The sequence below is a fragment of the Lepus europaeus genome, chromosome 6, assembly GCF_033115175.1.
Source record: "Lepus europaeus isolate LE1 chromosome 6, mLepTim1.pri, whole genome shotgun sequence".
Classification (NCBI taxonomy): domain Eukaryota; kingdom Metazoa; phylum Chordata; class Mammalia; order Lagomorpha; family Leporidae; genus Lepus; species Lepus europaeus.
In genome coordinates, this window is record NC_084832.1 from 131187128 (window position 1) to 131211601 (window position 24474).

The 24474-nt window shown below is 41.6% G+C and overlaps 1 protein-coding gene across 2 annotated transcripts in view; it reads left to right on the forward strand.

The window, feature by feature from the left end:
• Nucleotides 1-24474, forward strand: part of ARID2 (AT-rich interaction domain 2) — a 144045-nt gene that overhangs the window by 87958 nt on the left and 31613 nt on the right. For both annotated transcript variants that reach the window (XM_062195108.1, XM_062195109.1), the window contains exons 7-15: nucleotides 5636-5702; nucleotides 5797-6047; nucleotides 6371-6467; nucleotides 6548-6757; nucleotides 7525-7692; nucleotides 11836-11917; nucleotides 14418-14552; nucleotides 15097-15293; nucleotides 15532-18392. In XM_062195108.1, coding sequence (XP_062051092.1) covers nucleotides 5636-5702; nucleotides 5797-6047; nucleotides 6371-6467; nucleotides 6548-6757; nucleotides 7525-7692; nucleotides 11836-11917; nucleotides 14418-14552; nucleotides 15097-15293; nucleotides 15532-18392 — 4068 coding nt within the window. The remainder of the gene's footprint in view (nucleotides 1-5635; nucleotides 5703-5796; nucleotides 6048-6370; nucleotides 6468-6547; nucleotides 6758-7524; nucleotides 7693-11835; nucleotides 11918-14417; nucleotides 14553-15096; nucleotides 15294-15531; nucleotides 18393-24474) is intronic.

Consider the following 24474-nt stretch of genomic DNA (forward strand, 5'->3'; position numbering starts at 1 on the left):
ACTTTAAGACAAAAACTGTTAAGAGACAAAGAAGGATGCTATATAATGATTAAGGGATCAATTCAACTAGAAGATATGACTATTATTAATGTATGTGCACCTAATTACTGGGCACCTGGCTATTTAAAAGAAATGTTAGTGAACCTAAAGGGAGACATAAGATTCCCATACAGTAGTAATGGAGAACTTCAATACCGCACTTTCTGCAACGGACAGATCAATTAGAAAATCAGCAAGGCAACAACAGAGCTGATTGGCACTGTAGACCCAGTGGACCTAATGGATATCTACAGAACTATTCATCCTACAGTTGCAGAATACACATTCTTGTCAACAGTACATGGAAAGTTCTCTAGTATAGACCACATGCTAGGCCATAAAACAAGTGTTAGCAAATTAAAAAAAAAAAAATCGAAATCATACCATGCATCTTCTCTGACCACAATGGAATGAAGCTGGCAGTCCACAACTCAAGAATCTCTAGAGCACATGCAAACACATGGAGACTGATCAATATGCTCCTGAATGAACAGTGGGTCATAGAAGAAATCAAAAAACTGTTGAGGAACAGTTTGCTTTTTATACTATTTGTTGAACTCTTTACTTACTATAGAGTAAATCTTCTGTGTATAATTGATTCTAGTAAAAAATAAAAATAGGAATAGATAGGGAAGAGGAAGCAGGGTGGGAGGGCAGGTATGGTGGGAAAAATTACTATGTTCCTAAAGTTGTATTTATGAAACACATTAAGTTTGTATACCTGAAATAAAAATTTTCTGGGAGCAGGTGGCAGGGGGAGGAGGCTGGAAGACCTTCATGGCATTACTACTTTTCAGTCTTATCATTTGCTGAGAGATGAAGTATTGGAATCATCAGCTGTAATTTTGTGTTTATTCCCCTTTCAGTTTCATCAGTTCTGCTTCACATGTTCTGAAACTCTGTTGTTCATTGCATATACATTTAGGGTTATGTTTTTTCTGATGAATTCACTTTTTTAAAAAACATTATGAAATATTCCTCCTGACTTATGGTTATATCTCTTGTCATGATGTCTGTTTTGTCTGATAAATTTAGCTATATCAGCTTTCTTGTTGCTTTACGCATACACTTCTCATTTATATTTTCATATATCATGTTTCTTATGACAGCATGGAGTTGTTTCTTAGTTTCCTCCTCTCTGCACTCTGCCTTTCCTACAATTTCTGCCTTTGTAGATGTGTGTTAAAACCATTCTCACCCCGGCAGCACAGCTCAATAGGCAAATCCTCCACCTGCGGCGCCGGTATACCAGGTTCTAGTCCCGGTCAGGGCGCCGGATTTTCCTCTTCCAGTTCAGCTCTCTGCTGTGGCTTGGGAGGGCAGTGGAGGATGGCCCAAGTGCTTGGGCCCTGCACCCGCATGGGAGACCAGGAGAAGCACCTGGCTCCTGGCTTCGGATCAACACAGCGCACTGGCCGCAGTGGCCATTATGGGGTGAACCAACAGAAAAAAAAGGAAGACCTTTCTCTGTCTCTCTCTCTCACTGTCTACTCTGCCTGTCAAAACAACAACAATAACAAAAAAAAACTCACTTTATGAAATTAATGATGTGGTTGAGTTTATGCTTTAAGTTTTGAGTTTTCCTAAACTTTACTTTGCATTCATGTTTGAAGGCCCTCACTTTAAATATAACACTTAACTGTCACCTGATTTGCATCACTGTCACTACAAAGCCTATGTGGTGGTTCTTCCATCTGTGATTTTTTTTTTCTGACTGCTGTTAAGTGGTGTCTTTATTATTGATTTTTAATTTGGTTACAATATGCCTGTGGTTTTCATTGCTTACTTTACTTGGATACATTGAGCATGTAGGAACTATGGTTTATTGTTTCTATATGAAATCTGAAAAGTTTCTGGCAGTTATTCAAGTTTTTTTTTTTTTTCCATTTTTTATTTCTGGGGCAACCTTGGTACACATGTTAAATCATGCTACGGCAATATTTAATAGTTGCTTTTTTTTTTTTTTTTTTTCCGACAGGCAGAGTGGACAGTGAGAGAGAGACAGAGAGAAAGGTCTTCCTTTGCCGTTGGTTCACTCTCCAATGGCCGCCACGGTAGACGCGCTGCGGCCGGCGCACTGCGCTGATCCGATGGCAGGAGCCAGGTGCTTCTCCTGGTCTCCCATGGGGTGCAGGGCCCAAGCACTTGGGCCATCCTCCACTGCACTCCCTGGCCACAGCAGAGAGCTGGCCTGGAAGAGGGGCAACCGGGACAGGATCGGTGCCCCGACCGGGACTAGAACCCGGTGTGCCGGCGCCGCAAGGCGGAGGGTTAGCCTAGTGAGCCACGGCGCCGGCTAATAGTTGCTTTTTGAAGTCCTGTTATTTCTATAGTTTTTATTTTTTCAGAATCTACTTTTGTTGAAACTGATTTTTCATCTTGGTTCTAGGTTATATTTTCTAGTTATTTTTTATTAGATAGTGAATATAAATTTTTGAATTTCTAGTTTTTGTGTCTGCAAGAATGTTGAATTCTGTCCTAGCAGGTTGTTACTTGATACATGGTCATTATATTTCAGTGGGGTGGTTTTGAAGCTATGTTTTGACAAATGTAGAATAATCTTTACTGACTGTAAAGTCAGTTTATCTCTTTTCCTAAGGGGTGGCATTTTGGGAATTTCCACTAAATAAGCTGAATTTTCTCTGTGTTGGGAATTGTTCAATTACAGCTGTTTAGAGGTTGCTCTCTCTACTTTCTCCTGGCATTGTGGGGTTTGACTGCGCACAGACACAGCTTAGCATCCAACATAGACTCAGGGAATCCCTTGTCTAAGTCATGGTGCTTTGCCTAGATGGTCTTTCCTTCACTGCAGGTTTGCTCTCGAGTTCTAGCTGTCTTAGCCTTGAGTTTTCATCGGTCTCCACAGCTTAGTAATTCCTGTGATCTCTCGAGTTTCTCTTCTTTTACCATTTCTAGCAGTAATGTCCAGGTAGAGATACGGAGCAGTGATTAGACTCTCCTCATGTGTTTCCCTTATGTCAGTGATTGCAGTCTTGCATTTCCTGTTATCCAGTTTATGAAAAGCCTTTTAATAAACCTGTGATATGATGAGTGGTTTAATACTCATTATTCCATTATGGCCCAAATAAAAATATCTTCTCAAAGCATTTTTCTTTCTTTCTTGTTTGTTGAAGAAAAGTTTTATTTATTAGGAAAAAAAAAAAAAAAAGCCACCATCTGCCTGTTCACTCCCAGATGCCTGCAATAGTCATGGCTAGGCTAGGCCAAAGCAATGAGCACGAAACTCAATCCAGGTCTCACATGTGGGCAGCAGAAAAGTATCTACTTGTGCACGTAGCACAGCCTCCTAGGGTCCACATATCAGGAAGCTGCAGCTGAGGGAGGAAGCCCAGGAAAGCACTGGGCAGGAACCCTCTGCAACAAAACAAAGCAGCTGCTCAAGAGGCAGAGGGGGATCACAGATTCCAGGAACTCCGGTGTGAGCCGGGGGTGCCCTACCTAATGTTCTTAAAGATGGATTTCACTGTATAACAATTGTCCTCTGGCAGAGATTTTCTTCCATCCTTTCAGAAATCTACCATTGTCTTCTGGCTGCCATTATTTCTGTTAAAGTATACGGTCATTTTAATTGTCCATTTCAAGGTTCTCTTTTTTTTTTTTTTTCCCTATCTGCATTCATAAGTTTTCTCCTTGATATTAAAGAATTTTATTATTAGGTTCCTACTCATTTTTACTTCGCTTCTTGGGAAGTTTTTGTGCTTCTTAAATCTGTAGCTATCTAGGAGATGGGGTGGTTTGCGGTTGGGAGGGAGGTTATGGGGGGGGGGGGAAATCGCTATAATCCAAAAGTTGTACTTTCGAAATTTATATTTATTAAATAAAAGTTTTTCTTAAAATCTGTAGCTGTCTTTCGACTGTTCACTCTCTTTCCTTCCTCAGGGGTGATTTCCTTCTCATTATTTGTTTTTTTGTTTGTTTGTTTGTTTGTTTTTTTGACAGGCAGAGTGGACAGTGAGAGAGAGAGAAAGGTCTTCCTTTTTTTCCGTTGGTTCACCCCCCCAATGTCCACCACAGCTGGTGTGCTGCAGCCGGCGCACTGCGCTGATCCGAAGCCAGGAGTCAGGTGCTTCTCCCGGTCTCCCATGCGGGTACAGGGCCCAAGGACTTGGGCCATCTTCTACTGCACTCCCGGGCCACAGCAGAGAGCTGGCCTGGAGGAGGGGCAACCAGGACAGAATCCGGCGCCCCGACCTGGACTAGAACCCAATGTGCCAGTGCTGCAGGCAGAGGATTAGCCTATTGAGCCGTGGTGCCGGCCTCTCATTATTTGTTATAATTTTTCCGCGTATTACCTTTGTCTTTTATGCCTTTTTTCCCCCCGTCCATCCTTTCTTTATTCCTCAGACTTGGTATTTTCTTGTTTTCTATTCTATTCTAGGTCCTTAAGTCTCTGTCAATTTATAGCTCAGTGTTAAATCCATCCATTTAATTATTTATTTCAGTTGTTACATTGTCTAGTTCTGAAGTCTCTCTATATTTCTTTCTTAGTTTCTATTTCATAGCCAGAATTTCAGTTTCATCTTTAATTCTTTCCATAGCTGTGCAGTATCTTTATTATCTGAATTGTGGAGACCCTGTTTTCTTGGTTACTGTGCATTGTCTCTTTTGATAGATTTCTAGTCATTTTCTGCGTTACCAGATATCTCTTGTCATGAGATTCTTGTAGAGTGGATCCGCCTTGTGTTCTCATGAAATCTTTTTTGACTTTTTCTCAGACTGATGATTAAATGAAAATGGACTTTGATTCCAAAAATAATTTTTTAAATGTACTTAGTCTAATGTTTAGAAATCAGAAGGAATAGCATCTGCCAACTGTGCTTCTTTATTGGAGTATGTAAGGAACACTGGGGCGACTTAGGCAGAACTCTTTTTCTATAAATCTGTCAACATCAAGGGGTTTGATTGTTATCCTAAACAAGTATATTTAACAGCAGGGTGGATTTTGACTCAGTTCTTCCATTATACCAAAAAGTAGTTTGAAGATAGGAAATATTGGAAAGCAGATTAACTGTCTGGGTTTCCCATTTGAGAACCTACAGCCTCACGTCTGGTCATGTATCAGGGCTGTCTGTCACAGGGTACTGAGTTACGTTCTGTTTACAAGTGATGCCTCCTATAATCTGCATTATTGTAAAGGTGGTCTGAAACACCTGTAATTCCTGTTGTCACAATGTCCAAGTGCAGCTGGTACTGCTGTTGCTTGTTGCCTAACACCGCTCGCTTAAGGCTAAAAATCCATGTTCAGTATCACATAAAGGTTAATGAACATAAAGATTTCTTTTCTCCCACATCCAAAGTTACAGATGTCCGGATTTCTTTCATAGACTTAGAGAGTTCTGTGGCTCCCAGGTCAAAGACCCGTTCCCTAAAAAGATGCTTTATTATTTAAGTGTCTTTACCTGTTAAAAAAAAGAAACAGTTATTTATGTCAAACAGTTAAATTCATGAGTGTAACAACATCCATCTGAACCAAAAAAAGAAGTAAAAATGTGCGGTTTTATGTATGTCTGTTCTTAAAGTAATAGGACCATTGTTTTAGGTCATCGAGATCCAATATAATAATTTCTCGTTACAGTTTTGGAAAGACATTGTTGATGATAATGAAGTGCGTGACCTCATTTCTGACAGAAACAAGTCTCACGGTAAGTCAGTGGAAGCAAAGTTATGAAATAATTAGTTAATACTAGTAGTAATAAATAAAGTATCAGTTTAAGTGAGATTGTGTTTCTTGATTAGACGGTACAGCAGGAGACTGGATTTGGGAGTCTTTGTTTCACCCACCTCGGAAGCTGGGCATTAATGATATCGAAGGGCAGCGGGTTCTCCAGGTGGCAGTGATTTTGCGGAATCTTTCCTTTGAGGAGGGCAACGTGAAGCTCCTGGCAGCTAACCGCACCTGTCTCCGCTTCCTGCTACTCTCGGCACACAGTCATTTCATTTCTCTACGGCAGTTGGGCCTGGACACTCTAGGAAATATTGCAGCTGAGGTAAGCTTAATAATGTGAGCATGTACCTTGAAAATCATTTCAGAATTGGCTTTGTTATTTACTTTAAAAGTTTCGTAAGTGGAGATTTTTAGTTGCCATATTTATAACATATTAAATGCTAACGTCTATCTGTTGTGTGGAAGAATCGCACACTTTTGTGGAAGAAATATTAACAATGAAGCTTTAATCTTAGTGATGGCTGTTCTCACAATAGTTGCGTATTTTAAAGTTGTGCCACCTTGTCCTGGTCATTTTTATTAAATTTCAAATATATAACTGTGAAGGAAGCATGCTTCAACAGTACTATTCTTTCTTTTTTTCAGCTTTTATTGGACCCTGTTGATTTCAAAACGACTCACCTAATGTTTCATACTGTTACAAAATGCCTCATGTCAAGGGATAGGTTTTTAAAGATGAGGGGTGAGTGCTCATGTAAGTTTTCTGTTGTCTGAAGCAGATGAACTTTATCATTTGTTCACAAACGTGTGTGCATTTTTCAGGCATGGAAATTTTGGGAAATCTTTGCAAAGCAGAAGATAATGGTGTTTTAATCTGTGAATATGTCGATCAAGATTCATATCGAGAGATCATTTGTCATCTCACTCTACCAGATGTGCTGCTTGTAATCTCAACACTTGAGGTGCTATACATGCTCACCGAAATGGGAGATGTTGCTTGCACAAAAATTGCAAAAGTAGAAAAGAGTATAGGTAAGACTGAACCAAAAATAATTTATCTGTGCTGCTGAGGAAAAAAATTGCAAACATGGGACTGTATACAAACCTCAGTTGATATTTGGGTTTATTGTTCCTTTGAGGGGATCTTTACACCCTCAGACACACTTAACTGTGTACACCTTTTGCCAGTTGTAGATGAGCAGAGACATGTGTCCTGAAGGAGACCAGCGTTCTGTCTCTTAGTAACCACATGTATCCCATTGGATGTTACCAAACTGCTGAGTCTCAGCACTCTAGGAACAGCTCTGTGTGGGAGCTCGTCAGTTACCGCTGCTGAACAGCTGAAGCTGAGTGAAGCTTCTGGTTCATTTCTGTCCATAACATCGGTGACCTATCTCAGAGTTACCAGTTCTAAATATATATCCTAAAGCACACCAGCTCAGTGGTTTTTTTCCTCTGTGTCTAAAAATGATGTCTCTTGAGTAAAAATAACTAACACCAGAATTAATAAAGACTTAACCTGAAAACCACTAATGTTGAGAAATTAAGATGTTATTTTTCATACCAGCTGTTTCTAAATCTGGCTACCGGTCAGAATCACTTGGAAGCCTTTTAAAAAAGATGCCTACCTCCCCTCCAGAGCTTCTGCATCAGTCTGCAGGGATTCAGTCCACAGGTAGTTCAGATGTTCATGGACTGGCATTAGAGAAGGGGCATTCTGTACAACATGTGTTCTCCAGCAGTGGCCTTGTTTTGTAATATTATTGGGCAATAACTATTAATTTTTAAATTTATTTCAGACATGTTAGTGTGTCTGGTTTCTATGGATATTCAGATGTTTGGCCCTGATGCTTTAGCTGCAGTAAAACTCGTGGAACATCCAAGTTCCAGTCATCAAGTTTTGTCTGAAATTAGGCCACAAGCTGTGGAGCACATCCAATCCCAGGCGCCTGTAGCATCTGCCTCAGGTTAGTGTTTTTCGTACTCTTTATCTGTGTGATTATGGGTATGTAAAATTAATAACGAGGATTAACTTAAATATGCATTTCAGAAAACTGGTAGCTTAATGGTGGAGTAGGCTAAGGGAGTCTGGGATGTGTACTTCACATTCTAAGAGTAGTAGGCCAAGGTGAGCACAGAGGCAGAATAGCCTTCCAGAGAGAGCAGATTCCGAGAACGGCAGAGGTTAGGTAGTCACAATCTTAAGAGCAAGAAAAAGTGACCCACAGGAAGTTGACATACAAGTGATGGCTTATATTTCTTTATAATTCTCAGGGTGATCATGAGGATACAGGAAGATAATATCCTGACACCCACAGATCTTGGACCCAACACCAGAGAATCAGCTTAGGAGCAGAGGCATGTGCATGTTTGCCTATGTGCACATACACACACCCCCCCTAGTGTTCCTAGGGCTCCCCTGGCTCCATTCTGTTTAAAATACCTTTCATTGTAATGTAGACCTAGCAATAACCAGTCTTCACCTAAGTCCTCTGACTTCTTCCTCATGGCTCATTATGTGTTAGCATTTCTATATTTAGCACTTGCAGCCTTTTTAGCACTTGTCTGCCTTCCTTTGTCCCCACAAAGAGCCCAACTTCCACTTCCTGGCCTTTCCACTTTCTGCCTTCCCACCTCCCTTTGACCCCACAACTCTTCTCCAGTATTCTTGAATGGAAGGTGCTTGTTTGCTCAGGGAATGTCACTTCTCCCTCTGCAGTCAGTGCAGAGGCACTGTAGAATGAGTTTCAACGTCTTTCTCTTCTTACAAACTTAGCATCTCATTTCCTTCTTCACCTCTCGCTGGTCTCACCTGCGGTGCTGAGTTCTTCGCCTGCTCTGAGTATCATTCTTTCCCATCTCCTAGATGCCACATCGTGGCACCCCTCTTTCTTCCCTTCTTCTTTCAGCTAGAAATACATTCAGATCTTTCTTTTCCTGAGTCACTATGCCCAAAATGTCATTGTTAATCCCTATCACAACCGTCTACTCACCAAACTTTGCTGAGTCTTCCTAAATACCCTGGCTTCTGTATATGCCCGTGCTTGGGATTTCATTCTCACTCTTCCTGTTTTTCTTTTCACATTCACTTATGGTCCCCACATTCTTTATGAAAGCTATGGGATAGGTGTCACATATGATATTAATTTCTATTATGTCCTTCTCAAGTATCTGGTAGTTATAAATATACCTACCAAAATAGGACAAATGATAAGAGGCAGAACTAGGCAATTTTAACTGTCACCCTGCTTATTGAGCTTGTACCCATAGGTAGTAGATGGTAAAGAGCTAATGCATGGTGAAGAATATGTGGTCAGAGCAGTAATGGTTTCTCAGCCTTGATGAAGATAGGAAACAGATTGTGTTGCCAGCTAAGTAGATACAAGGACTCTGTTTCAGCCTAAAAGAAGAAATTAAATTAATGGAAGGTAGTAGAGAGACTATTAACCTAGAATTGGGGCAAATGGTAAATTGTCAGTGAAACTGCTGAGCTGTACTGGGCCATGGGAGGAAGATTCAAGGGTGATTGTGATAAGCTGCTGGTTTTGCTACATGATTGACCTTTGACTTTAACAGTACATTTAGCCTCGAAAAATGAATCCTGCCTTCCAGTCTTAAGATTTGGTCTCATTTTGTCCATGGACAGAATTAAACATGAGAATTTGTAGCTTATTCATTTATGTGATGATCCATTAACAAGACAGGAACTCTGTGTTTGGAGAGTTCATTTTAGTTGGAGAGCCCACTGTTGTCTGTGCTTACTCAGGGTGACAAGTTCAGATGGTTTTACTGATGACCCTTTGTGCTCTTGTTGTGGGATGAGTTGGGCCTAAATTAATTTTCCAAACTCTTGCCTTTTACTTAGAAATGTATTCTAAGTACAGACCCAAACACAGCTTGCAGTGTGATAAACTTTATTTACAAAGTGAGAAAAATACACAGGCTTTCCTTCAAGAAAGTGGGCCAAGTAAAGGGAATTTTCATACCCTGTTCTGCTCTTCCTGAGTCCATGAGGAACAGAGAAAGAGCTTCCGTTCTTCCTGTTATTTTTAAAGATTTTTTTTTTATTTGAAAATCAGAGTTACACAGCGAGAAAAGGAGAGGCAGAGAGAGAGAGAGAGAGAGGGAGGGAGGAGGGGTCTTCCGTCCGCTGGTTCACTCCCCAATTGGCCGCAACGGCCAGAGCTGCACCAATCCAAAGCCAGGAGCCAGGAGTTTCTTCCAGGTCTCCCACGTGGGTGCAGGGGCCCAAGGATTTGGACCATCTTCTATTACTTTCCAGGCCATAGCAGAGAGCTGGATCGGAAGTGAAACAGCTGGGTCTCTAACCGGCGCCTTTATGGCATGCTGGCACTGCAGGCAGCAGCTTTACCTGCTATGCCACAGCGCCGGCTCCTCTAGCTAGCTTTTTATGAGCTTAGAAAAACGGAAGTGTTTATGAAGTACCACCCCCAAGGATAAGAGAAAGTACTTCCTGGGGAGGGGTCCCCTGATTGACAGGTGAAAATGGCAACACAGAGCAAAGGAGGTGCTGCTTCTAGCTGATGAACTTGAAGTTATCTAAGCTCTCCCACATCACTCTGACACCACCTTAGTTCACTGCTGCAGGGGTTGTCTGCAGACTGCTCCCTTCCCTCATTCCTATCACCCATTTGTAGGTGAGCGTCTAAATTTCCTCATCATAATTTAAACAGTTGCAAAAAAGATCTTTCCTTGATGTATGGTATCAAGGATCTGGTATCCAGTGGGATCTTGATAAGATCATCCATTTTAAAAACACAAACTCTTTAAGATCAGAAATTTTACATCTTTCTTCTACTTTCCAATATCCTCACAGAATTTTACCCTAATGTAAAACATTCTATTGGACAGTCTTTTGCTCATCATTGTATCAGTACTTTCCAAGGATAAAGTAGATGTTCTAAAGTTTTTTCAGTTAATTCCTTATTCTTTAAAGCTCTGTTTCAAAATTTATCTTTTCATTACATGGTTTAATAATAAATCCCACATCAAACAACAATAAATGTAGTGGAAGTTTTTATAAGTAATTGTTAAGTAAAAAGTAGAACTACTGGAAGTGCATTTCTTAATGGGATAGATCAGACTCCCCCTGACCCAGAAATTCTAGAAGCAATTAATCTGGTTATCTTTAAATGAATGTAACATTACTCATTGCTAGGATGAAACTAAAATCAACATCAGTTTTTTAGCTGTGCTTTCCCTTAAGTTTATGTAATTTGAAAAATATAGCTCACATCAATAAATAGATTAGAACTTGTAATTATTTGATGTTCTTTAAAATTATCCAAAAATATTGAACTTTTATTTTTTGTAACAATTATTTATTCATTTATTTATTTGAAAGGCAGAGTGGCTGAGAGGCAGAGACAGAGAGCCACTAGTTTAGTCCCCAGATGTCTGCAGGAGCCAGGAACTCCATCCTGGTCTCCCACATAGGTATCAGGAGCCCAAGTCCTTGGGTCATCTTCCACTACCTTCCCAGGTGCATTCACAGGAAACTGGATGAGAAGCAGAGTAGCCGAGACTTGAACTGGCACTCGATATGGGATGCTGATGCCGATGCCGAAAGCGGCTGCTTACCCTGCTGCGCCACAACTCTGGCCTCCGAACTTATTTTTAATGATCGTCTGACAACGAGTTCTCCTTTGTTTTCGCTGAAATCAAAGAATTAACAAGTATCTCATTTGTAAGAGTATTTGTTGCCTCCTCTTGAGAGACATTTTTTTCTTCCTAGAAAACATATATCCAAAGATATAAACAAGTTACTACTATAAATATAGTGCATTGTGTGGAAAATAGAATTCTTGGTAGCCAAATCATTCATGTTATTGTTATTATTAAAACATTCGTGAGTTGCAACAAAATATTCCAAACATCAGAAACAGTGCCTCATGATGTACTAGTTAACTAGCGTAGCATGTGCTTTATGATATACTAGTTTATTTCTCAAATCTGTGTATTTTTATGTGTTTATACACCTTCTTCAAAGGTATCTATTGTGAATATCACTGGGTTCAGTTTGTGTGAGTCATGTATGGCATGTGGTGGGTGAGTTTTCAGCAGTATAGCTAATTTGCCTTTTCCTGCAGCTTCCAGAGCAGTTGTAGCACAGCATGTCGCCCCACCTCCGGGAATAGTGGAAATAGACAGTGAGAAGTTTGCGTGTCAGTGGTGAGTACCCTGTGACCTCTTTCCTACCCATTCCATGCTTTCACTGTGTTCCGCATGTTTTGTGCTTTCCTACAGCAATATTCTCGCTCTTTTTTTTAAAGATTTATTTATTTATTTGAAAGACAGAATTACAGAGAGAGGTAGAGACACAGAGAGAGGTCTTCCATCCGATGGTTCACCCTCCAATTGGCTGCAACAGCTGGAGCTGCACCGATCCGAAGTCAGGAGCCAGGAGCTTCTTCCTGGTCTCCCAGGCGTGCAGGTGCAAGAGTTCCAAGGTCTTGGGCCATCTTCTACTGCTTTCCCAGGCCATAGCAGAGAGCTGGATCAGAAGAGGAGCAGCCAGGACTAGAACCAGCACCCATATGGGATGCCGGCGCTTCAGGCCAGGGCATTAACCCGCTGTGCCACAGCGCCAGCCCCCAGCAATATTCTGTAGACTTGTCTGCTTTGCTTAAAGCAGTTTCATGGCATGAAATAACTATAATTAATTGTTCTTTCTTGCCTTCTATATTTACATATATTGACCTCTTATACATAAGGAATCTCTTGGAATAATATTTGGAAATGAGTATCTTCTCTTTTGAAGTCTCAGTAGAGAAAGGATTGTGAAAGTTGGGAAGATTGATGTGCGGTGTGCGTGGGTGTGTGTGTTTATCTTATGCACAGATTTGGTCTTATAAATACCAATTGCACATCTCTGCCAGTTCTTGAAGAGGGAGGAGAAAGTCATTTTACAATCATTTTATCACAATTATTTGATTTAGTTAATAGGAAACAGCTGTGTAGCCTGTTAACTTACACATAGTGAGTTCTGGAAAAATTCCTTCAAGGGTAATTAGGACTCCGGTTCTGACCTCCAGATGGAAGCCAGTTCAAGAAAAAGACAAGGCTGAGCATTTGGCTCAGCAGTGCAGTCACCTGCATCCCACACCAGAGTGCCTGGTTCAAGTCCCAGCTATTCTACTTCCAATCCAGCTTCCTGCTAATGTTTATCCTGGGAAGCAGTGAATAATGACTCAAGTACCTGGGTCTCTGTTGTGCACATGGGAGACCTGAGTGAAGTTCTGGGCTCCTGGCTTAAGCCTGGCGCAGCCCCAGCTATTGCAGACATTTGGGGTATGAACCAGTGGATGGAAGGTATCTTTCTGCCTGCTCCACCTCTTCTTTCTCTTCCTTTCACACAAAAAATGAAAATAACTGAATAATAATTTTTTTTGACAGGCAGAGTTAGACAGTGAGAGAGAGAGACAGAGAGAAAGGTCTTCCTTCTGTTGGTCCACCCCCCAAATGGCCACTGCGGCCAGCGCGCTGTGCCGATTTGAAGCCAGGAGCCAGGTGCTTCCTCCCAGTCTCCCATGTGGGTGCAGGGACCCAAGCACTTGGGCCATCCTCCGCTGCCCTCCCGGGCCACAGCAGAGAGCTGGACTGGAAGAGGAGCAACTGCAACTAGTACCCAGCACCCCAACCGGGATGGAGGATTAGCCTAGTGAGCCACGGCGCCGGCCTGAATAAATAATTTTTTAAAAGATCACAGTGTTTTAAGAAAAGAAAAAAAAGACTGAAGTTTGAATTTATAATGGATTCGGAAATGGAAAGGTTTTGAAATGGAGGAATGGCTGTGTGTGTAATATTGAAAGTGTGTCTGTTTTAGGGAGGAGTTTAGAAGCTTGGGTGAGGTTTTCTGAAGGGATGTGGTCCAAGAGCACTAGTGCAGATAACTGATTTTTAGTCTGATTATTATATGATACAAACTTGAGTATTCACTGAATAAAATGATTTCTGATACAACAGTGTTGATGTGGTGGGGAGCCAGTGCTGTGGCACAGAGGGTTAACGCCCTGGCCTGAAGCGCGGGCATCCCCTAAGGGCGCCGGTTCAAGACCCAGCTGCTCCTCTTCCAATCCAGCTCTCTGCTATGGCCTGGGAAAGCAGTAGAAGATGGCCCAAGTCCTTGGGACTCTGCGCTCGCCTGGGAGACCAGGAAGAAGCTCCTGGCTCCCGGCTTCAGATCGGCACAGCTCCAGCTGTTGCAGCCAATTGGAGAGTGAACCATCGGATGGAAGACCTCTCTTTCTCTCCCTCCCTCCCTCCCTCCCTCCCTCCCTCCCTCTCTCTCTCTTTCTCTCTCTCTCTCTGCCTCTCCTCTCTGTGTGTAACTCTGACTTTCAAATAAATAAATAAATCTTAAAAAAAAAAAAAAAAAAAACAGTGTTGACAGTAGACCAACTCTACTATGCTGGGATGTGAACATTGTTTTTATATTTGTTATTAATGATTTTTAATACTAAAGTAGGTATGATTAAGCAATGAAATCTCTTGATTTAATCTGTCTTAAACATCGCATATAGTTTGACTACTAACACATGAGATAGTGAAATATAGTTAGTGTATAGAATTATTAATTAGTAACTCATTGCCTTCAGATAGTTTTAGAATTTTTAAGTATGTTGTTTCCCATAATGTATTGTATATTGACTTTATATTTTTCTTCTTTTAGGCTAAATGCTCATTTTGAAATAAATTTAGATTGTTCTGTTTCTCGGGCAGAAATGTATTCTGAATACCTCTCAACTTGCAGTAAATTAGCACGTGGTGGAATCCTAACATCAACTGGATTTTATAAATGTCTTAGGTAGGACGCACAATTCTTTCAATGTTTGAAGATCTGAGTTACTTCATTTATGACACCTCTTGCTTTCTTAAGAAAATACCAGATATTTATCTAGTGTTAAGTATCTCTGCTAGTTGAAGTTTCACATGAATAGGCTGCATTGCATTGCAGTTTTTACTGGAAAGTTATGAGGCTTACTCAAGAAAAGGAAGAAGTTAGTTTCCTTTTTTTTTTCCTACCTACTTGTCCATGTTAAAGACATAACTTCAGGCCTTTTTAATGTTAAATGATAATCTGTGATTAATACTCTGTCTTCAAATAGCAGGACTGTTTGCTATTTTTCAAGTTTCATAGGGTAAATATTTTTATTAGTTACAGATGAAATGGAGGATTCATCTGTAGATATTAATTTGCTTCCCACCTTCACACAGTAGAACCTCCTGACTCGCCCTGGTTAGCGCACAAGGAGCGGTGCCGACATTGCCAACGTTCCTGTCTGTATCGTGAGAAGTCAGGCGGGGCTTCTCCCAGTTCTCAGCACTGACAGAGTGTGTGTCCCTTACAGAACGGTCTTCCCGAATCACACTGTGAGGAGGGTCGAGGATTCCAGCAGCAGCGGGCAGGCGCACATCCACGTGGTGGGGGTCCGGCGCAGGGCCCTCCCACTGCCCGTCCAGATGTACTACCAGCAGCAGCCAGCGGCGACGCCTGTGGTTCGTGTTGATTCTCTTCCTGACGGGTCTCCAGCTCCTCCACCTGCAGGTAGTAATTTCTATTGTGTTTTAAGCGTTGTAGTATGTAAATTTAAAGTGTACAGCTTTTCCTTGTTTTTCTGGTAATGCTTTCTTACTTGAGCTGTTATTTTATCATAATCATATGATTTGAAGTTGTTGAATATTAATTTTTTAATGGTATTTTTTTTGCATTAAGTTAAGTAAGTCCTAATTGCAGACTTCCAGTGTATTTCATTTGAATTTTGGCTTTTTCCCCATGTTTTCAGGAATCCCTCATGGATCACAAGCTGTAGGAAACCATTATCAGAGGACTCCTGTTACCAACCAGTCTTCAAGCTTGACTGCAACACAAATGTCTTTTCCAGTACAAGGTGTTCATACTGTGGCTCAGACTGTTTCAAGAATTCCACCAAATCCTTCAGTTCATACCCACCAGCAGCAGAATGCTCCAGTGACTGTCATTCAAAATAAAGCTCCAGTTTCTTGTGAAGTTGTTAAGGCGACAGTAATCCAGAACTCTGTGCCCCAGACAGCAGTTCCTGTTAGCCTTGCTGTGGGAGGAGGGCCTGCCCAAACTTCTCTGGTGCAGAATCCTAGTGCAGGGCCACAACCTGTGACCGTTGTGAACTCCCAGACTTTGCTACACCACCCATCTGTAATCCCACAGCCGTCTGCATTACACACAGTGGTACCAGGACAGATAGCTTCAGGCACCCCTGTTACGGTAATTCAGCAAGCGGTCCCACAGAGTCACATATTTGGCAGAGTACAGAATATACCAGCATGCACTTCTGCAGTTTCACAGGGTCAGCAGCTAATCACCACCTCACCCCAGCCTGTGCAGACTTCATCTCAGCCGACATCAGCTGGTAGCCAGCCACAAGACACTGTCATCATAGCACCCCCACCATATGTAACAACCTCTGCATCCAATATTGTCTCAGCAGCTTCAGTGCAGAATTTTCAGGTAGCTACAGGACAAATGGTTACTATTGCTGGTGTCCCAAGTCCGCAGCCCTCCAGGGTAGGGTTTCAGAACATTGCACCAAAGCCTCTCCCTTCTCAGCAAGTTCCATCAACAGTGGTCCAGCAGCCTATTCAACAGCCGCAGCAGCCAGCCCAACAAAGTGTAGTGATTGTAAGTCAGCCAGCTCAACAAGGTCAAACGTATGCACCAGCCATTCACCAGATTGTTCTTGCGAATCCAACAGCTCTTCCGGCTGGTCAGGCAGTTCAGCTAACTGGACAACCAAACATAACTCCATCTTCTTCACCATCACCTGTCCCATCTACTAATAACCAAGTCCCTACTGCCCTGCCATCATCTTCCACCCCTCAGTCACAGGGACCACCCCCTACTGTCAGTCAAATGCTGTCTGTGAAAAGGCAGCAACAGCAGCAGCATTCACCAGCACCCCCACCACAGCAGGTACAAGTACAAGTTCAGCAGCCACAACAAGTCCAGATGCAAGTTCAACCTCAGCAAGCAAATGCGGGTGTTGGGCAGCCTGCTTCTGGTGAGTCGAGTCTGATAAAACAGCTGCTGCTCCCAAAGCGTGGTCCTTCAACACCAGGTGGTAAGCTTATCCTCCCAGCTCCACAGATTCCTCCCCCTAACAATGCAAGAGCGCCTAGCCCTCAGGTGGTCTATCAGGTGGCCAATAACCAAGCAGCAGGCTTTGGAGTGCAGGGGCAAACTCCAGCTCAGCAGCTGTTGGTTGGGCAGCAAAATGTTCAGTTGGTCCAAAGTGCAATGCCACCCACAGGGGGAGTACAAACTGTGCCCATCTCGAACTTACAAATATTACCAGGCCCGCTGATCTCGAACAGCCCAGCAACCATTTTTCAAGGGACATCTGGCAACCAGGTAACCATAACAGTTGTGCCAAATACAAGTTTTGCAACTGCAACTGTGAGTCAGGGAAATGCAACTCAGCTCATCGCTCCAGCAGGAATCACCATGAGTGGCACGCAGGCAGGAGTTGGGCTTCAGGTGCAAACGCTTCCGGCCACGCAGGCATCTCCAGCTGGACAATCATCGTGTACTACTGCTACTCCCCCATTCAGAGGTGACAAAATAATTTGCCAAAAGGAGGAGGAAGCAAAGGAAGCAACAGGTTTACATGTTCACGAACGTAAAATTGAAGTCATGGAGAACCCGTCCTGCCGACGAGGAACTACAAACACCAGCAATGGGGATACAAAGGAAAGTGACATGCAGGTGGGAAGTCTTTTAAATGGGAGAAAGTACAGTGACTCAAGTCTACCTCCTTCAAACTCAGGGAAAATTCAGAGTGAGGCCAGTCCGTGCTCACTCTTCAGTAATGGGCCATCGACAGATTTCGGTGAGAATGGAGCATCTGGAAAACAGAACTCAGAACAGGTGGACGTGCAGGATATAAAAAGTGATTTGAAGAAACCCCTGGTTAATGGAATCTGTGATTTTGATAAAGGAGATGGTTCTCATTTAAGCAAAAACATTCCAAATCACAAAACTTCCAATCATGTAGGAAATGGTGAGATATCTCCAATGGAACCACAAGGGACTTTAGATGCCACTCAGCAAGATACTGCCAAAGGTGATCAATTGGAAAGGATTTCTAATGGACCTGTATTAACTTTGGGTGGTTCACCATCTGGAAGCAGTATACAGGAGGCTTCAGCCATGGCAGCACAGCAGTCTAGTGGTACTGATTTGCCCAATGGACCTCTACCTTCAAGTTTGAATTCAGATGTGCCTCAGCAACGCCCAAGTGTAGTTGTCTCGCCACATTCTACAACCTCTGTTATACAGGGGCATCAGATCCTAACAGTTCCTCACTCAGGACCCCGAGTGTCCCATTCTGCCCTGTCATCTGACGTTCGGTCTGCAAATGGCACAGCAGAGTGCAAAACTGTCAAGCGGCCAGCAGAGGACAGTGACAGGGAGACAGTCCCAGGAATTCCCAGTAAAGTCGGAGTTCGGATTGTTACAATCAGTGACCCCAACAACGCTGGCTGCAGTGCCACAATGGTTGCTGTGCCAGCAGGAGCAGATCCAAGCACTGTAGCTAAAGTAGCAATAGAAAGTGCTGCGCAGCAGAAGCAGCAGCATCCAGCAACGTATGCACAGAACGTGGTCCCGCAGGTGAGTCACCACACCGCTCTGTTTCTCTTGCCCCCCTGTTCTTGGTAACTGATGCAACCTGGAGATGTTGCTGTGGTCGCTCACTCACACTCGGGCAGGCCTATGCTTTTTCTCTGGCTGTAATAGGACACTGTTTTCAGTTGTTAACCGTAACACATGGTTGGATCTTTGAGTTTTTTTATGACCCAAATTAGGAATCTCAAGGTAGAGAACATCTACCTAACATCATCTGGAGAATTTAGAAAATTCTGAGCCTCTGTCTTTTTTGAGTGTTTCTGTGTTTGATTTACACACACATGTTTTTGTGTCCCTGTTAGTAGTACTCTTGTAGGAAGGGTAAGTCCCCTAAGAACTTTATGAGTGTGTTCTTGTTATATTTATGCATTGGACTGGTTTACTTTCTTCTTAAGAGGGCATTACTATGTATCATTTCAGTTTTATGTTTTTTGATATTTCATGTTTTTGTGTTTTCACTTCTTGCTCTGCTGTCATAGTTCTGCTCTTCCCTGTTTAACACCTATAACCCTATGCCTGCATGCCTAGCACATAAACTGTTTTCTAGGATCAGAGCTGCTGAAGTTGAGGGTTCACTCAGCTTGTGAACACTGCTGTTCCCCTGAAGTCATGGGTTCACTTTGCAGTTGCCACCACTTGGTTCCCAGATCACGTCCTTTCCCATGGCTTCCTTAGTTGCTGTAGAGCCAGAACCTTCTGTGGCTGTACGAGCTCTGCTAGCACCTTCTCGTGGGGGTTTCTTCTCTGTGTTGACAGTTAACAACAAGCAAATCTGTGGCAGTTGTCAGCATTAGTACCAGACTGCAGGGACTACAAGATGGAAGATACACAAATAAAAAGAAGAGCCCCTTGTTTCCAAGCAACTCTCGCACTGCTCTGCATCTTTCTTCATGTGCCTGGATAAACTTGGACTTTCACTTTATATGTTCATGTCACCTAGATCGTTTTCAAAGTAACTGAATAAGTTGTGTATGGATGCTACATACATAGTACTAATAATTATAGTGAATTATCAGTAGAATATGCTGAATCATTTTTACTCACAAGGTTTTTTTTTTTTCATTTACACACTATTTTTAGATAGTTAAATGGTAAGTACATATTAGACATTTGAAACTTTGGGTTTTTATGTTTCTTCCTATACTTAATATTTTCTCAGTTCACCATAATTAATATGCATAAGTTTGTTCTCTTACAGTCCATTCAAATCCTAATAGACCAGTAGTCTGTGGTCCTTCTAATAGAGCAGCCCAATAGGAGAAGAACTCTGTTACTGTGGAATTGTTTCACCAGCTCCTTTTCTTGTGCCCTTGATCTCCTTTGTGGGTGGATTCAGTAAATGATGCCTTAGTAGCAAAGAGTGCACAGTGATACTAGGTATGATTTGGGCCTGTGCTAAGTACTTTGTCCTGAAACATTTTCGCATTTAATTCTTACAACTCAATTAGGTATAAAGATTGTACCAACATTTTGAGAAATGTGCACTCAGTGAGCTAAATAACTTATCCAAGGTTACCAACAAATATGCAACTGTAGCCAAAACTAGCACTTTTAAACCCATTAGCTGCTCCACTGTTCTGAGTGATTGTCCCTGTCAGTGTCTTCTGAAGACACTCTAAAATTGTAGGAAGAGCTTTCTAAACCTAACAATTGATATCTGAATTGTTACATTACAGAATATTAGTACTTCTAACTGGTCATTTTAGGACATTAATGATGCAAATATTCACATAACATGTTAAGCTTATATTGCAGGTATTTCAAGCCATAAAATGAATACATTTTGTTCCATATTTGGAAAATCTGTACTAAACCTATGCATCATTCCCAAGAATGTAGCTTATATAAAATAACTACATTCTATGTTTCTAAATTAATAACTATTTGGCACATAGGAATTAAAAACTTCATAAGGAAAATGATGTAGCATGCATGGTGCATATGAGAAGGGGAAATCAAGATTCTTCAGCTAGCACTTAGCCGAGTGTCTGATTTGTAGTCGGGCACTCCTTATGGTGTAGCAGGATTTTATCTTGGTTTGTAAGATGAAGTGCCTCAGTGGGCTACAGATTCAGAACAGGCAGAATCAGCTGCTGAGGGTGGCATCATAGGTTGCTGTGGAAGAGCTAGCTGTTGGTACTCCTTAAGATCCTGCTAATAGAAACCATTCCATTATGGCCCAGACTCTACATTTCTCTATCTATTCTTGGCTTAATATCATTTTATTCAGTATTTTAATTTGTAGCTTAAAGGTGTCAGTGAAGTAGGGGATTTTAAATGTCTTTTCTTCAGCCAAACTGTTTCTCTGCCATTTCAAGGGGTCTGGGGATGTTTGGGAAGTACTTTGGCCTCAGGAAGGGACTTGAGGTTTGCAGAATGCTCAGGCTTGGGAAGATGGCAGGGACGGTCCTGTTTAGAAAGTCCAGTAGGTAGTCTTTCCTAATCCCTGCACAACTTCGTTTTATTTCCTCTCATCCCCAGTAATTAACTGTGTTAATTTCTTCATAGAAAAACAAATAGTGAAATGTGAAAGCAAATTACATAACAACAGATTTTGTGTTTAAATAGTATCTTCCTGTTTAGTTTTATAAATAGAAAATAACTTGTATCTACCTTCAGGCAAATATCTACTTGGATCTCTCCAGTGCTCGATTTGTGAGCTCTAGTGCAGTTTACATCTGCATACTGTTTCCAGAAGTCCTTCTCACTATTCTTGAATTGAAATTTGCTGGAGGCATTAAATGAAACTGTCCTGTTTAAAACAAAACAGGATAGGAAATGAGAGGAACATAAATGTGAGGGGCCTTCGAAAAGTTCATGGGCAATGTGTATTATGAAGAAACTGCATGGATCTCAAAGTGTTTTGTACCAAAATAAACATCTTTTAAGTCTGCCATGAAATTTTTGAAGTACCCTTGTACTTACCTAAAGACTTTTCTTTTTTGTTGTTGTTTTTTTTTTTTTCAGGATCATGCAAAACATGTTGAACATACCTGAGCTGATCCTGTGGTGTGGTAACATGCCACATTCTTAGCTGTGCCTCTCTTCAGTCCCCACTTCCTCACACATGCTTCCCTCCTCATGGTGTGGCCAGCTGACACTGTCCCTGTCAGTGTCTTCTGCAGAGCTTGAGGAGGTCACGCAACCCTTCAGAAAGCACATGTGTGACCTGAGGAGGGCAGCTGTTCACTCCCGGCCACAGAAGCCACACCGTATGTATGGCTTCAGTGTTTTTCAAGAGTTCTGCCGCTCAGACTTGTACACCAGTAGCAGATTGCCAAAACTAACAAAGGTATTATCATGAAGCGTGACTGTTTTGTTTGTATCGCAGTGTGTTATTGTAAGACAGGCTTAGTGTGTATTGAGTATCTAGATTTATACCTAATGAGAGGGGAAAACCTGGTGCAGGCTCAGTATGCCATAGCCACAGTGCCTGAAACCAGAAGTGTTTCAGATTTTGAAATTTTTCACATTGCAATATTTGCACATACGCAATGAAGTATCTTGGGATCAGGACCCATTTCCAAACAAGAAATTCAGTTGTCTTTCATAGATATTTATACACATAGCCTGAAGGTAATTTTTTTACTGTATTTTTAATAATTTTTTGCATGAATCAGTTTCATGGTGTGTAATTTTCTACTAGTGAGTATCAGCTGTCAATAGGTTTTCAGATTTTGGATTCTATATTAGGATGCTCAACTGGTAGTTTAAGAAAATGGTAGTTAGTGCAGTGTCATAGCTAAAGGAGGCGTAGAGATTATTGTGTCTAAAACTCTGATTTTTTATGATTTGAAGTGACTTGCTGATACAAACATCTGTCTCTTTTCAGCAATTTCTGTCACTACCATAGTACTCTTCTGTAAATATGTGTACAGTTGGACAAGAGGTGATCTCTTACATTAAGTCTTACATTCTTCTCCTTACTCATCTGTTCAGTTTATGATTTCCCAGTTTCTTTGTTAGACTTTAGAAATCATTCTTCTGTTGACCTCGGCAGCTCTCTTCTGTAAGTAGCCACCTAAGCGTGTAGCTAGAGTTGAACAGTTTCCCAGTACTACTGAGAGTTTATTTTGAGAATAGATTACTACTATGTCGCTTTTTCTAACACAGATTGAAATGTTTTAGTTTTGTTCAGAGGTTTTTGAGGTTTAACATTAAAGAAAGTAAGGATTTAAAAGCACAAGTCAAAGTGTTATTTAGAATTTTTAGCTATAATGCTCTTGAAGAGACAATAAATGAAAGCAAAATTACAATTCTCTTATTTACCAAAAAGACCAATATCTTTGCCCAAAAGGAAATAATAGAATTGTTTCACATCCTCTGTAATTTTGTATTTCTGATCACTCACTGGAGTTGTTGTGTCTTTCACACTCTGATTCTTTTTCAAAGCTGTACTATAAATAGCTCGCTGTTTCTCAGTGGAGTACAGCTGAGAGGCAGAGTTACAGAGAGAGAGACCGAGATCTTCCACCTGCTGGTTCACTCCCCCGAATGGCCACAGTGGCCGGAGCTGGGCCAGTCTGAAGCCAGGAGCCAGGAGCCTCTGGGTCTCCCACGTGGGTGCAGAGTCCGAAGTACTTAGGCCGTCTTCCATTGCTTTCCTAGGCACATTAGGAGGGAGCTGGATTGGAAGTGAAGCATTCGGGACTCGAACTGGTGCCCGAATGGGATGCTGGCACTGCAGGAGGCGGCTTAATGTCCTATGCCACAGTACCGGCCCCTCACGTGTACATTTGAGTTATAGCTAATGATCTGGCAATTCGCAGAAAACAGTAATACTAACAGAAAGTAAGCCTTTGCATCCTGCAATATATCTATATTGCATTCTCATATAGATCTAATTCTTAGGATATGACCAATTTAATTGGTACTTACTTTGAAAAATACATAGCATGAAAATAGAGCCATTGCCTCATGTGTCCATCACAGAATTTCAAGTCTTATAATCACTGTTCAGTAATATTCTGTTTTTATCTGTTTCTTGTTCGCATCACTTACCCCTTCTACTACTTTAAAGCAAGTCCCAAACATTTTTTCATTTATGTATATGAGTATATAATTGTTTGACAGTGAATATATGAAATTATACCTAGTGAGTAGTATTTTCTTAGTATTACCTGATACTCTAATTTTTCAGCGTCCTCCAATTGTCTCTAGAATTGTTTTTAACAGCTTATTTGAATTAGAACCCAGCTATTTTCATATTTTCTACATACTGCAATTGCTGAATGTTCTTTTTTTTTTTCATTCTTTATTTAACAACTGGTGTTAATTTCAGTTGTTCTTACCACATCCCTCATTAACATTTGGGATTTAAATGCCATGTGATTCCCTGTTAGCATTTTCTCTGACAAAGTTTAATTTACAAATACATGGCAAAACAGTCGATACAATACTTTGGTGGTAATAGTGTAGGGAACCAGATATTGGTTCAGAGGGGACTTGACACCTGTGACAGACGTACCCTGTCGTTATAATTCGGGGATGTTTGTATTTGGCCAGGACCAGTCCGCTTGATTACTACCAGTTATTAGAAAGCCTACCATTTATAATGCAGCATTTTCACTTCAAGGAAACAGTCTTGATTTGTTGATAGATATTCCAATGTTATTTTCCCTTCCTTTCTTGTTGAACCTCTTTGGCTTTCCTGTCTGCTTTCTCACCGTGGCGGAATCTTAGTTGTTAGACATACTGCTCCTGATCACCACTCACAGAGTTCATCTCACTGCCCCTGATGTGGACTCACCATCTCTCCTCTAAAATATGGTTTGCCAGAGGTGAGGGGATTGGGCTGCAACATCTGTCACCCCATCGTTTGCCAGGGTTGATTCGGCAGGTCTGGCTGGCTAGCAGGTGTCCCCTTCCCTGCTAGAGGGGGACCAGTCTTTGGTCAAGGGTATATGACTAGCTCACTCCCCTGCTAGAACCTCCAAATAAAATACGGTTTTTCTGCTGGACTTGTCTTACATAACAACACCAACAGTGGCAGTCATTGAAAATCATGTGTGGTTTCTCTGGTCTTGTGGTGATCCCGTAAGTTAGACAGAATGACTTACACTTCATA